This window comes from Macrobrachium rosenbergii, chromosome 12, assembly GCF_040412425.1.
Source record: "Macrobrachium rosenbergii isolate ZJJX-2024 chromosome 12, ASM4041242v1, whole genome shotgun sequence".
NCBI classification, from domain to species: domain Eukaryota; kingdom Metazoa; phylum Arthropoda; class Malacostraca; order Decapoda; family Palaemonidae; genus Macrobrachium; species Macrobrachium rosenbergii.
In genome coordinates, this window is record NC_089752.1 from 97,103,545 (window position 1) to 97,119,237 (window position 15,693).

At 36.7% G+C, this 15,693-nt stretch overlaps 1 protein-coding gene across 1 annotated transcript in view; it reads right to left on the bottom strand.

Moving 5' to 3' along the window:
• Positions 1–10,546, bottom strand: part of Pgi (glucose-6-phosphate isomerase) — a 57,819-nt gene extending 47,273 nt beyond the window's left edge. The window contains exons 1-4 of the mRNA XM_067112478.1: positions 10,368–10,546; positions 9,393–9,637; positions 5,334–5,427; positions 127–318 (exon numbers count right to left, since the gene is read on the bottom strand). Coding sequence (XP_066968579.1) covers positions 127–318; positions 5,334–5,427; positions 9,393–9,610 — 504 coding nt within the window. The 5' untranslated portion in view covers positions 9,611–9,637; positions 10,368–10,546. The remainder of the gene's footprint in view (positions 1–126; positions 319–5,333; positions 5,428–9,392; positions 9,638–10,367) is intronic.
• Between the last annotated feature and the right edge of the window lie 5,147 nt (positions 10,547–15,693).

A 15,693-nucleotide genomic window follows, 5' to 3' on the forward strand; every position in this document is an offset into this window, starting at 1 on the left:
AATGATAGACCTACTTTGAAAAAATTTACAGAAAAATTTTAGCATTAATTTCTAAGATATATTCTTTATTAAATAAGTACAATGGTTATTTGAATATCAAATGCTCCTTTCTTACAATTAGCTTACCTGCTCACAAAAACTTTTCATGTGATCAAGTACTGCATTGACACCTGGCATAACATCAGCACCACCAACCATGACTGGGCTATTAGAACGGTTTCGGAGGGCAATATGCAGCACGGCTCTATCCTCAGTGAAGTTTATCTTCTCCCCTGAAAACATGGCATCACGGGATGCTTCAACTTTGCGAGCTCTGGCCTAAAAAAAAAAAAAAAAATTGTTAACAACCTGTCTCATAATTATCAAAATAATGTTAACACTGCCACATGATCAAAGTTTACTGGCATTTACAAAGTTCTGTAGAAAAATTCACATTTCTTAACAAATAGTACAGGTTTGTTAATACAATTTTAAGAATCTGTAATGTACACAACTCCTCTAAATGCTTCAACTTCAAATAGTGAGCAGAAAGCAGCAACTTACGATTCACATCTCCTTTATGACTCTTGGTTCTATTTGGAATGTGTGTGAAAAGCAGGCATAAGGTAGGTGCAATTATATCATTCAAACAGAAAAATAGTGGGGAAGTAACCTAAAATTACTGCAATGCAAATACTGTAGCAACTTTTGTTCTTAAGGTGAGGGACCACGTCTAACCAATAACAATAAAAATGCCAGCCAGCCCATCACAGCATGTTAATGTTACAGAAACAAGATGCCTTGATGTATGAATTCCCATAATGGCTTAAGCTTTCCGCATTTAAATTTTCACTTATTCAATTTTATGTTTATCCTCCACGCTATTCTATTCATTATCTGTGTCTTGCTCATATACATAAAACAAATAATAACATTCCCTCTAGCCCAACCCTAAGTCCAAAGATGAACTTTTATTTTTGTTTAAATTCTCAAAAACTTATGAATGACAATGTGTCAGCTCCCTTTAACATTGAAATTAGCCCTAATTATATTTTTCACTACAGGTGTACCATTGTAACTGACCATCAATCACACAATGTAAGACCAGTACCCATAAGTTGCTTATTTAATTTGACTCTTCTTTTCATCTTTCTAATACTCAATAACGGCTCACCTTACTCAGGAAGTCTGACAAGACACACAATGAGTACTACTGACAGTAACATTTTCTATCTTTTACTTTACACCTGTTTGCTTTGCTCTTTCCCCCCCAGCTGTCTCAACTACAGTTTTTGTTTTCTACTTCAAAATTACCATGGACTGCCACAAGTCCAAAAATCTAAGTATTTTAACTACATTTTCTTGCCTGGATTCACTACCATGAGTAACAACTTTCTAAATGGTAATTTTAATTTCTTCCTTTTCGAAACTTTGTGGCCTTTATTTGCATGGATACCCCTTGCATCTATATTTTTTCTGAGAGGAATACCATTAAGAATAACTAGAAAAGATCTTATGGGTACAGGACAAACAGCAGATCAACTCTCCTTTATTCTCAGTCCTACTCAAATACATAAATGATGTTGCAACCTATAATTACATTCATAGAATTGCAGTGCATATATGAGCTGAATACTGCACAAGTTCTTTAATGCTGCTAGCCCTTCTCTTAACACGTCAGACAATGACTGACCCTTTAGCAAGGAGGTGATTCACATCCTTCCATAGAAATTTACTCAAGTTTCCTCTTCCTTATTCTCCTTCAGCCTTTTTAACAGTATTCACAATGATTTTATATTTATTATCCCTTAAACGCCTATTGGACGTATCATACATTGACTAAAATTGTCTGTTGGGTGCCAAGTGGGCGTACCGTCGTCGACTTTTCAACCTTCGGTCAACTTTGACTTCGACCGAAATGGTCGAAAAACAATTGTAAGCTAAAACCCTTACATTCTAGTAATATTCAATCATGTACCTTCATTTTGCAAGAAATTGGAAGACTCTAGCACAATATTTCGATTTATGGTGAATTTTTGAAAAAAACTTTTTCTTACGCATCGATGCGTAACTCAGCCGAAAATTTCATAAATTCTTTCGTCATTTTGTCAATTTTTGCACTGTTCTATATTAGCCATTACATAAAGTTTTATATATGAAAATGTGCAATTTCATGTACAATACAGCAAAATACAACCCATGGTTGTAGCTTTTATCAGTTTGGAAATATTTTCATATAAACCACGATAACTACCAAAATTTCAACCTTGGTCAACTTTGACTTGGTAAAAAAACGCAATTTTAGGCTAAAACTCTTACGATCTAGTAATATTCAATCATTTACCTTCATTTTGCAACCAATTGGAAGTCTCTAACAATATTTCGATTTATGGTGAATTTTTGAAAAAACTTTTTTCCAAAATTCTTTAAATCACGTTGTCGTAATGTTTGCACCGTTTTATATTAGTCGTTACATAAAGTTTTATACTGCATATGGAAATGTGTGCAATTTCATGTAGAATACAACAGAAAATAACTCATGGTTGTAGCTTTTATCAGTTTTGAAATATTTTCATATAAATCACGATAACTGCCAAAATTTCAACCTTCGGTCAACTTTAACTCGACCGAAATGGTAAAAACGCAATTATAAACTAAAACTCTTACATTCTAGTAATATTCAATCATGTACCTTCATTTTGCAACAAACTGGAAGTCTCTAGCACAATATTTCGATTTATGGTGAATTTCTGAAAAAAAAATTTTTTTTCCTTACGCTCTGTATAAACTCGGCCAACATCTCAGAAATTCTTTCGCATGTTGTCGTAATGTTTGCATCGTTTTACATTAGTCGTTACATAAACTTTTATATATGAAAATGTGTGCAATTTCATGTAGAATACAACAGAAAATAGCTCATGGTTGTAACTTTTATCAGTTTTGAAATATTTTCACATAAATCACGATAACTGCCAAAATTTCAACCTTGTCAACTTTAACTCGAGGTAAAAACGCAATTGTAAGCTAAAACTCTTACATTCTAGTAATATTCAATCGTTTAACTTCATTTTGCAATAAATTGGAAGTCTCTAGCACAATATTTCGATTCATGGTGAATTTTTTTAAAAACATTTTCAGCATGACTCGGCCGAACATCTCAGAAATTCTTTTCTCGTCGTAATATTTGCACCGCTTTATATTAGTCGTTACATAAAAGTTTTATAAATGAAAATGTGCGCAATTTCATGTAGAATACAACAGAAAATAACTCATGGTTGTAGCTTTTATCAGTTTTGAAATATTTCCATATAAATCATGATAAATAGAAAAAAATTCAACTTTCGTCAACTTTAACTTTCGAAAATGGTCAAAACTGCAATTGTAAGCTAAAACACTTACAGTCTAGTAATATTCAATCAATTAGCTTCATTTTTCAACAAACAGGAAGTCTCTAGCACAATATTTCGATTTATGGTGAATTTTTGAAAAAAACATTTTTTTACGTCCGCTCGTTATGAATTCATGCATCATTTTGTGATAATATTTTCTCTGTGTTGCTTTGATCATTTTAAAATTTGTTATATACAAAATCATCGCAATTTAGTGTACAATACAACTAAAAAAATTAACTCATTAGCTTTAACCATTTTGCTTACAGCGCAATTTGTATACAATTATATACGAAGTTTTTTTTTTTGCTGTCATATATTCAATATTTATATATGATATTTTTTTCATTTCTGATGGTTGCATACTAAACTTCAGGCAATGACAAAAAAATGAGCCAAAATGAACTCTTAATCTTAAAAACTAAGCGTGCTGTGATTAAAAAAAAAAAACTTTTTTCCACTTCGGTGCTAACTCACCGAACGCCGCCGGCATACGGGAGACGTTTTTGTAAATAGGGCTTCGGCGTTAAAGGGTTATTAGATTTACTTCAGTGACCATATCTTAACAATTCCCCATGTAATACCAGAATACTGGGCTCTTCATTTACTGCTACTGCTAACTAGGAAACGACCCCGCCCACATGCAACATGCTTTAAGAGTCATGTAAACTGAATATGTTGTGTGACTGAAATATCTGCCACTCCTGTCTAAGCTTCCTTACTGCACTTTAGTTAATATTCAGGGTCAAAGAGCATTACGACAGCATCCAAACACATCAGAGAGTTAATACTGGAACTCTAAGAGACGAGCCTCCCAAAATTGTCATCCAGTTAAGGCTTTAAATTTAAATGTAAACCATAAAGCATTTTGTAATAAAAGTATCAAACATTTAAGTGTTTTGTATATTTCCCTAGGCATATAGACCAAAGCCTTTTATGTCAGCATGACCTGAAAGTTGTCACTGAAGCTTGGTAACAAGGTGGTAAAAGCCAGCAATTTTTCATTCAGCACCAGGGACTGTAAGGGGTGACTGAGGTTGGATTATGAAAAATAATGACCTGGTTTGTATACTGTACTTATGAAAAAATACAACTTACTTTGATGTTTGTTCCTATGGGAATAAAAACCATTGCTTTAATGTAAGAGACTCACTTCTTAAGGTGGGAGGGAACACTTTTAACTAAAGTTTTTCTTCCTACAACAAGAAGTGATAGAAGAGATCGACTCAAAAGAAGATGAAGATGGATGCTTGCATTTCTTCAACTTAATCCTATTGCAAGTCTTAATCTCTCCTACTACTACAGAGACCAAGTCAAGGCAGGCAGACAAGAAACTTAAGTACTGTACCGCCTGTGTTCAATACCACAGGGCTATCTCCCACACGCAACAACAAAGCAATGGCAGCTGAACAGGGTTTAGCTCCTTGCCAAAAACAGAAATATCAGAAACAGAAGACCTTCACAAAAGCTGTGTGGTTCAGTAAAGGGTCTCCAGGGATGCCTACAAAAGGCCACATCCTTTTCTTGTCTTCCAGGGCACATACAGTTATGTAGGATATGAAGAAGCCACACACACACATGCTCATGTTTCACACATCTACACTTTAACCAAACTTTCACCACCATCCATATCACATGTCAGTCTACATTCATCAACAAAAATACTTATTAACACTTCAACAATTGTACACAAAGGCTGCATGTGTTCACTCCCAACCATCGCTGAAATAAAAGAGCTGGCTTATAGCTGTGAAGTAAGGTATTGCCCCCAATCCCTATTCACCTACCATCCATTAACTGCATTCATAGCTAGTATCAATGACATTTCCTGCTCTTACTGAGAACTACTCCTACACAAAAAGCAATGGTTTGTATTTCCACTGGAGCAACTTAATCTAGAAAATCCACCTCACACACCCAAATAAAGTCTACATCAAATGTATTTTTAGATATACTAGAACTTACAAGATCAAACAATAGCTTGAGGACGTCATCATTGATGCGGTTTTTACTGTAATCAAACAAAATTTCCCCATCGTCTGGCGTAGACAACTTCACACTGAAAAAAAATGTATACAATTTAATTCTCATAGCCTTATGATAGTAATTTAAAAAATATCTATTAATGAATCAAAAAATGCCTCCTCTACACCATACAATTGAGACAAGCATCTTTCCTACATTCAATATAAAATGAGACACAGATAAACCTTCAAGGTCCCTAAAATTTTACCAATGCATGTACCATTGACTGAGGAAGTGAACAGATGAAGAAATATTTTTTGCTCCATACTGACAATGCACAGCAATGGTGGGTGGCTGTTTATGGTTATACAGTAGTTATATATGTTCAATCACAGTCTAGACCGAGTAACCATGGTACGTAGAGCTGACAAGCAGGAATTTTGGAGAAATAATTTAATTTGGCTATCCACTGTGGTTTGTCAACCTTCCATATATTAAACTGTGATGCAAATAACACTGGGACAATTAAAGGAGAAAGCTATGCTGTACTGGTAGAAAAATGAGAAGCAACAGACCCAACATACACACTATGGTTAAAAAATAAACTCCCTTTATCTGAAACGCATTATTGTAATAAAAAGAATTCTCAATGGGGTAATGTTCAGAACATGAGGTGTGACAAAAAAGAAACAAGACTGTGGAAGCCACACTTATGCTTCAATGCCAACTGGCTAACCGCTACGTCACTGTGTTGTGCAACATCTCACCACTATTCTGCTATTATATTGTTCACCTCGCTCATTCTGTGCTTCTGTTTCAGGCTGTTGTTTATCACAGTGCTGTTACGCCTTGTCACGCAACCTGGAGGTGGCGCAAACATGGAGCAGAGAATCAATTTGAAATTCCTGGTTAGGGTGGAGAAGGGCCCAACTGAGTGTCTCAAGCTTCTCCAAGAGACTTATGGAGAAGATGTGATGACCTCAATTGCCTCCTTGACCGGATGCAGTGCAGCAGGGAGGCTCTGTGGAGAGAGAATTTGTGGCTGCTTTCCCATAACAACGCGCCTGCACACACTGCACTCAGTGTGAGGCAGTTCTCAGCCAACAAACCGATTGCAGTTCTTGACCACCCTCCTTATTCCCAGATCTCACACCATGCGACTTCTGGCTCTTCTCTAGGCTGAAGACTGCTCAAAGGAACCCATTTTGTCTCTGTAGAAGTGATGAAAGCCACTGTGACAAGGGAGCCAAGGGGCCTCAAGGAAGAGGAATTTGCCAAGTGCTTCCTTGGGTGGCAGACGGTAATGCAGAAGTGCATCAACTCTTGGGGGATTACTTTTAAGGGGACAATGCATGATTTCTCTGTACACTTTGTAATAAAACTATTTTGAGATAACTCTCGTTTCTTTACTGTCACACCTCGTATACTAACCGTCAGCCTGGTCCAGTACTTTAATCTGTAATTTAGAGCTTCATGTTGCAATCCTTCCTCAACAATTTTCTATATAAAAGTTCTTGGATAACTTGTCTTTCAGAGAGATAATAATGTCTATACTAGCTGTGATTTTATCCTACATACTGGGGTGCAATGATATTTCTCATATGTGGGATTAAAAAGCAATCTTGCATTTGTATACTGTATATGCTTATTCTTGACTCATGGCTGTTATAACCATGAAGGTAATGCACAGGCTAACTAAAAATTGATATGTTAACATTGATATTAAGCTTAATATTTGGAAAAAAAAAAATAAAAGCACAGTATGCAAACTACCACCATACCTACCAATACTGAACAGCAGATTTAGGACAAAGGAAACTAACAAGGGCAAGATAATATTGTTATTGACATCTTCCCTTCAGATGTACTTTGCACAAGCTTTTAAAATCTACTGGATATACCTGACAGATTTTTTCACACAAACAGATTTTTCAGTACATATGAAAATCCACACAAACAGATTTTTCAGTACATATGAAAATCAGCAAAGTATGTGAGACATTTTAAACCAAGTAATTTCTAAGACACCATTGGCCAATTGTGTTTTCCCTTTTCTGTGAAACATTTTAAATATACAGTACTGCCAAATATCAGTAAGGACCCATCTAAGCTAAGCATAATCCTGAAAATTTCAACCAAGAAAAAATGACAATTGGCACAATCTTGCTTACCAACTAGCTAAAAAAAAACACACAAAAAATGTGCCTAAACTACTAAAGACTCTATCTGTAAGGGCATAAAATATCAATCATTCATAAAAAAAATTGGGTAAATGCAGCAAATATGAGTCTGAATATCAGCAATTGTGGAAGATATTTTATTTATCAAAAAAGTTATGTCACCATTAAACATGCAAGTTAATGAGGGGTAGAATATGTGATCTACCCTTAGAAATTGGTCATTCTTACTAACAGAAACCCTAATCAAAATTGCCTAACACATCAAAAACTTTGAGAAAAGTTGCACATTTAAATCAATAAGTTTTTTTTGGAAAACATTTCTTATAATAACATATAACTTGTAAAGTCAGCATTTTCATGCGAATTACAATAAAAAATCAATATCTTTCAATTTCCTTGTCTACAATAATTTTCAATAAGATTCTTTTATAATCTTATCAATCTGATTTTTATGATGGCATTCAGTTTCTGTCATGGTGGCACAGACTACATACAACTCATTGCTAAATATGGAGCCCTAAATAACTATAATCACTGCATCAATGTCTACCAATATCTTAGTAACCTAACATACATTTAAGCATCGAACAGTTGATAATGAGCAGCAGAGCAAGGGACAGGTCACTGCCCTGTCATACAGACTCCAAGAACCTGAGCAGTACATATAAATAAGGCTCCAGTAACACTTCTCCCTCCAAAAAAGATCTGGGAAAAGAATGGCAAATGACTGCTAATGCCACAACAGGTCAGCCAACACACTCCCCAGTAAGGTTAAATCTATCATGACACGAGTGGGCCTTGAACTCCGAACCAACATAAGGGAAGAGCACTTTTACAAGTTGCAAAACCCAGCCATTTTTGCAAGATTTTTCCAAAAATGACAGCAGAATAACACTGCAGAGAAATAAGATACATAATTTCATTTGTCATTTGCGAAATTGTAAAAAATTAATGAGAATGAAGAGCTCTTTTCAAAAATGACCAGATGACTAAAATAATACCAGGAAGAGCACTAGAATATTACAGCAAATAACACTGAAAAAACACAATTCTGAGAACATACATGATAATGGCTACTTTGACTAGCCTACCCTTATTGATGTCAAAATTGCTTATCCTAAGTCATCCACATAAAAACAAGGAATGTAAAGCATTATTATTATTATTAATCAGTAAATGAAACCTATTCATATGGAACAAGTCCAAGGGGGCCATTGACTTGAAATTCAAGTTCCCAAAGAATAGTATGGTGTTCATTAGTCTAAGAAGAAGTAAGAAGAAGTAAAGGGAAATACAAAACAAAAAGATACCACTTATTAAAAAAGAAAAAGAAATTGTAGCCTACAGGCTATCAAATCATTATCTTCTAATCTAATACCAGCTTCAAAGTCTGTATCATAAAGCCTAGGCCTACTACGATAACAGATGGCCTAGCTATCACGTACATACTTAGTAACTTAACAATGGACCAGCCGGCACAGGTGGGCTTAACAAAGTGTCATTGTAAGGACACCTGAAACAATCTGCCAAAGCCATTAGATACCACAGTACCGTTGGGAAAAGCTAAATCCCATAGAAACAGCTTCATACATTACTGACCTTCACGATAGCCTATAATTTCATACACTGATCATAATCTGAAGGTCTCCAAGGTCACACAAGGGCGCCGGGGTTACGTGCCGGTCTGGCACACCCTACACACTCCACGTCACAGCATGTGAAATTTACAAACCTATCAACTTTATACACATGTAGACACATACAGAATTCAATTACAACACCAGTAAGTTAAAGCCGACTGCTGACATTACCGGGTAGCCTGGCCTAATTGCATAACAGTACTGCATTACAATTTACCTTCAATTCACAACCAGCTCACCTGTATTTATCAAATCTTCCTGGATCGTCTTTGAACATCTGAAGAATGTTGATATCCTTGCCATTTTTATCGTAGTAGTCTTGAAGAGCCTTATAACTTGCTTCCTCGGTCAGAAATCCTTTGCCTTCCATCTCGAGCGACGTTCGACTGCCGAATGCGGCCTCCGAGTCCTCTTCTATGTGACCGCTGTGACAGCCAAGGACGACCGTGTTGCCCATTTATTGGCGGCGCTTTATATTCACGCTCTGCATTGTAAACAATAAAAGGCTGTATATAGTTTCTTTAAGTCTTTAAATACAGTCCCTCGTTTGCCGTGACACGATATTTTTAAATTGAAAACATGAATGGTATGACGTTTAAAACATTTAAAAGATATATAATATAAACAGATAAATGTTTTCCTCACTGCTAACTATTTGCAGCATCCTATTTTCACGTTATGCTTCACAAATAAGTGAATCAGAAATAGACTGCTGCAGAGGCTTTCACGCAGATACTTGAAGCGAACTTCATTTATTATTATAGCTACATCATTTCCATTAAATATTACTCTAATATGTCCATAATAATCATAATTTGATTTAGGCTCTTGCTGGTGTTATAACAAACATCCATAGTGTATCGTATAACATTTTAAATCTTAAAGGAGAGTTTAGTGCTTTTGCCTTGCCATATCTCTCTGTATTACATAAACTGTCTCTCAGGTCTTATTTTTACGATTTTTTTTTTCTGGTGTTTCATGGGCATCTTGGCTCAGTGATTCAGTGTCAGTATAGATTGAGCATACTTTTCGCAGAGAGTTCCGAACTTGTGCCTGTTGACATTTTTCACTCGCACACTAGGTATGTGAATTAGAGAGAATGGTATCTTCGATAAGAGACTGGAAACTTACCTGACAGATGTGGAGCTAAGATCGTATGAAGCAAAAATAAGAGAGCACGAAACGTTAAATAAAGCAATAATTGAAAAGGATACCTTAGTAAAATATCTGAATAGAACTGAAGGTTATTTCTTCCTTGCAGAACAGAGAGCGACGTTATGTTATTGGAGTGGATCAGCAAGTACTGAACAAGAAATCAATCTATCGGCATAATAAGTAATATAGCACCTTGCAACTGAAGGACCTCTTCTCTTAGTTCTTTCACCGGACTTGTAAGAGAAGACGCTGAAATATATGAACTCAAAGAAAACAACCTAATGTGACATTTGGAACATTTTCACTTTATTAAAGATTGAAATGGTTCTTGGAAATCCAGATTCGCGAATTATCATCTGCTCAACTACACAGGCAGATATTAGTACCAATGCCTCGACCGAAAAATGAGTTCTTTACTGAATCAAGAGGCTCAGGAGCTCATGATGATGACGGTGGAACTCCTTGTTATGTTGTGTTCATGTAATTCATATGAAATCCATTTGAATGGCCTTCACATCTATTTTTCATATAAAACTGCATGTGAAGGGACTCTCCTACGCTTTCCATCCCTGATATTATAGTAATATTCCACCTTTCCAGAAGCTGGTTTTTAGGGGGTTAGGCTCCGCTGTTTCCTTCACCTTCCGTCACTTCTGACTAGGCTTAGATAGTGCAATTTCTTTGTTCATCCCTTCGATTTTCTCTTACGAAGTTTCCGTTTGGGAAACCTGTGTGACCTTTTACATTTTGCCTCGTCTGCTGAACAAACTAAGAAACCGATTTAGAGGAGTCTATGAAAGGGGCTGGTATTCTTCGCCTACATTAGGAGGTTGCTGCACGATGAATTGTGTTGTTTTTATGCAGAGCCGTTCTAATTGCCCTTTGAGAGAACAGTAAATTTGGGCCTGATAATATGAATTGAAAACGACAATGTGTAAAATGTAAATACTTTTGTATTTGGTGCCGGGTTGGGCAGTAACAGCTGTCCTAATTACCTAGCCACCCTGTAAAACCCAGCATCAACACTACACACCCTCCTCTGAACTAAGGCTCTCTCTCTTTTATAAAAAGGAGGAAAACAGATTTTATAAACTTCAAGTGAATATAATAAGCCATAACCTGTCGTAATGGGCATTCCTAAAAGCAGCATTACACTTGTGACTGCAACAGCATGTAGTGTTGCCGCAACCAAACTAAGCATGTCATAGTAGTTTACCCCAAGGGTCGGGGTGTGGTCACAGCCGACAGCCCACCCTGTCACACATAAAATGTAATAATGGTTTAGACTTTTGTATTGGTGTTTTAGTTCATCATTGCATCAAATGTGCACGAGCAAATGTTTCCTTTTTATTTTACGTTCTTGTTGTTTTTCCTCACAGGGTATCTATTTACAATAATGAAAAGACTTAAAAATTTCAAGTGAAATCTGATGGGTATACACTAATATGGCAGAATTAAGTAAAACATCATATTCAAGCTACGTTCCTATTCCTAAAAACAGACAATATGCTATAGCCAACCGTTTAGGTCGTCTGTTTACAATGGGCGCTGAACTGCTGAGCATGATGGGGGGGAAGTCGTATTTAGATCAATTTTTCCAACCGTTTGGATAGGACTGCTGGTCTAACCAAAACCTATTCTTTAGGCTTTGGGTCAAGTACATAGCTCTGAAAATGCCTCTTTAGGTCAAAATTTTAGGCTGAATGCCGTTAGGTCAAAAGTGTGAATATTGTATAATATTGCTTTCTGGATAATACGTATAGAGCTATTATAAAAATAAAATACTAGTACGAAAAATCTTGTTATTATTTTTCATATATAGTGCTTGCCATGAAAGAATGATAATTGAAGGAAAATACTAAAATATATGCTAGTATGTAAAAATAAATGGGAGGTGCGGGGTTAGGGGAGAACCTACACGAGGTCTTGCTGAGTCGCCCAGTTGTTAAACCCTCCTTCGCTGTTGTCGGCGCTGTTTTCATAAATCATATTCTGTGATTTCATTGCATTATTAATTGTTTAAAGAAAAAATTAAGAAGAAAGAGTAAAATAAATTGATGTAGTGACACTATTTCATTTTCAAAGATATGCCAGTCTTTTGGCTCAAGAATAGTAAGATAAACCGCATTTATTTATTTATAAATTTCTGAATCAGTGTAGCTTGAAAGAGAGAAACTCATTGTCATAAGACACTAACATCAGCGGTTACGCCGTAATCAGCTGATCAACAAGGCCATTAGGTGATGAAAGCGTAACTGACATTGTCAATAATAATGTAAACAAATGATGAACCACGACTAAATATTACTAAAATGCCCACGATGTGCTGAGGAATTAAAGTATAATGTTTTTCTTCAAATATCAAGAACAAACCGAATGTCTGAGATGTCCAAAGGAAAAACTGTTTCTTTTCTACCATGCAGTTTGTATAAGAATCAGCTAGTATGTGTTCTGTTTTGTACACGGGTTCGATGTACGATATCATTTTCACTTCTAAAAATTAAAGTTATCTATCTGTATAAGATGAATGGGTGTAGAACTCTGAATTAAATGCGTAGGTTAGAGATTTAATTCAGGATTAAAAATTGTATGGCGACTGATCAGTATTTACCTCTCTAAAAGAAGTTCAGCTCCTTTTATAGTTCTTTGCTGCACAGTTTCTTTTGGTATCTTATAAAGCAACCTATAACGTATTATGTTTCTTATCAAGCAACCGTCAGCAGTCTGTGACATATTATCTAGATAACTTTTGCGTCAGTATATCATCTTACTATACAATCCAGAATTTGCAATTAGAACTGGAGATGTTGCCATGTCGTACCCAGTTTTGCAGTAACTAGTCGCTTCGTTTGAATAACTTCTTTCTCGGCTTACTTTCCCTGCGCTAGAAGCAGACGCTCGGGGTTACCTGGGAAGAACAAGAGGCACAACTGTTGCATCACCCACGGTAGCCTTCACCGGTGCGTTACGTTGTGGTTGAAAGTTACAATTTAGCTTTTATATACATATTAGTCCGGATGCCAAGTCACGATTTTTAGCCGAGGTGTGCATTATGTGGTACATAGTTGTTAGGAGTGGATTTTGACTCTTTAGATGCCCCAGATGAAGATTCTGATGGGTGGTACCTTTGCACCCTTGGGGAAATTGAAATATTCCAGATGGCCGCCATTAGATATATCAGTTCAGAAAATCTCTCAAAACTGCCAGTTTAATTGGCAAAAAAGGGCAAATATTACTTAATTCATATTTTTATGAATTACTTTTGTCTGATATGTATATTCAGTGACTGACATCATTGTTTAAAATCCAAGATGGCCGCCACTATTGCAGATGATCCATGAAATCACTTTTTTCTTCAAGATTTCACAGCAACCGATTGTTAAACTGCATATTGTTCAAAGTTTTAAAGGTCTCTGAATAATTCTAAACGATAACCATCCCTTTGGGAATTCAAGATGGCTGCCATACTGGATGCTTATCTAAGAAATATAGACCCAGTCAAAGCGTAGGCTGATTAGCAAGGTAAAATGAATTATGCTATAAGGTTTCCTTTATCCTTTACAAACATTAGAAAGATTCCTCAAAGCGCAACATGTTCAGCGACATCAAGCTGGTATTTGGAATGGGATATGGACAAACATGATGATAGAGACCGCATTAATGCACTTTGGACATGGTCCTGGTGGCTTGATTGGAGTTACCCTAAACCAAGCAGCAGCAGTGAAACGATGGGCATTGAGTTTGCACATCTGTAGCAGACTCATGAAAGATGTTGCGGACCTGGGAAAAGAGGGGCCGATATCTAAGGACAACCACAAAAGGAGACAGCTTCCAGAATAAGGACTGATGATAAGGACAGACAAAAAAAAGAGAGAAACTTCAACAGTACATTGACCCTTTTAATAAAAATAAATGGCAGTCCTACTCATGATGCACTTGTAAATATTGTGACTGGAGGGGTCTATGGAGAGAAGGTCAGTGCAGATGAAGCTGTCAACATTGGAACAAAACAGATGAAAGAGTTTAAGATGGGTTGGCCTGACAACTTCCACAAGAGTATACCATGCCAAGTTACAACAATAGCAGCCACTACCAAGAAGCAATTAAAAAAGTGCCGGCTGGACATATTGATACAGGTCTAATTTTTGCAAGAGCTATGGCTTTAGCAACCGGTCGGGACATTTCTGTGACAGAGGTATTGAAGTATGAACTGGCCCCTATTCCATTATCCAAATTTAAAGAAGAGAATGGTCTGCCTCGACTCAGGATTGCCAAAGCGAAGGCCACTTTGAAGAATCTTAAAGTTGAAGAATCATCAAGAATATCTGAGAAGCCAAATGCCATTGTGCTTGATGGCTGTGCTATCCTTTGGGTGATTCACTGGCCAGTAAATGGGCAAGTTAAGGACTTTGTTGGTGGGTTCATGGCTTCTATACTTGCTAGGATGTCTCAGTGTTTGACAGATATAGAGGTTATAGTATCAAAGATGGAACTCGTTCTTCCCGATCCAACAAAGTAACAACACGTCAATATAAGCTCTCATTGGATACTCCACTGCCACCTCAATCAGTTATGCTGACTATGGCTAAGACCAAGGCACAACTTATATTATCTGCACGGAACTTGCTAAGAAAGTTCAACAGAATCCTACCCCATCATCCCTCATCATAACAGGAAAAGACCCTGTTCCAACTGAAGTCACGGATCGGTCTCCTCATGAATGTCTTGATCTTACCACTATCCATGAAGAGGCAGATGTCATAATTCCCCAGCAGGTGATAAATCTTGCAGCAAAGGGATGCAGGTCTATCAAAGTGGTTTGTGATGACACTGATGTCTTTGTGTTGTTGCTTCACTTCTACCATGAAGAGAAATAAACATCAGTGGTCCAGATGGAAGCAACCAGTCCTGGCTGAGCATCTGTAGATATTGGAGAAACCAGTAACATGCATAGTGACATCATACTATATTCTGTTTCAGCACATGCTGTGACAGGTTGTGATACTTTTGGAGCGTATTATGGTATTGGCAAGGCAAAAGTGATCAGGGTCTTGCAGTCTGGCCACAAATTAACTTGTATCGGTAGCCAAGACTCAGATATTGGAGAAGTTATCAAGGAGGCAACTGCATTCATTGCAGCTTGTTATGGTGTAAAGCACACCCCAGAAGAAATGATGAGTGATATTCGGTTTCAGGTTTGGCTGTCAAAAACTGGGAAGGAAAAACCATGTGTACAGCCAAAATTGATGTCTTTGACTCCTACATCAGAGGCCTTTGAGGAGAATGTGAAGAGAGCACATTTTCAGGCATGTATATGGAAAGCAGCTCTTGGTACAGAACTACTCGACTATGGATGTTTATAACCATGGATGGGCAAAAGACGAA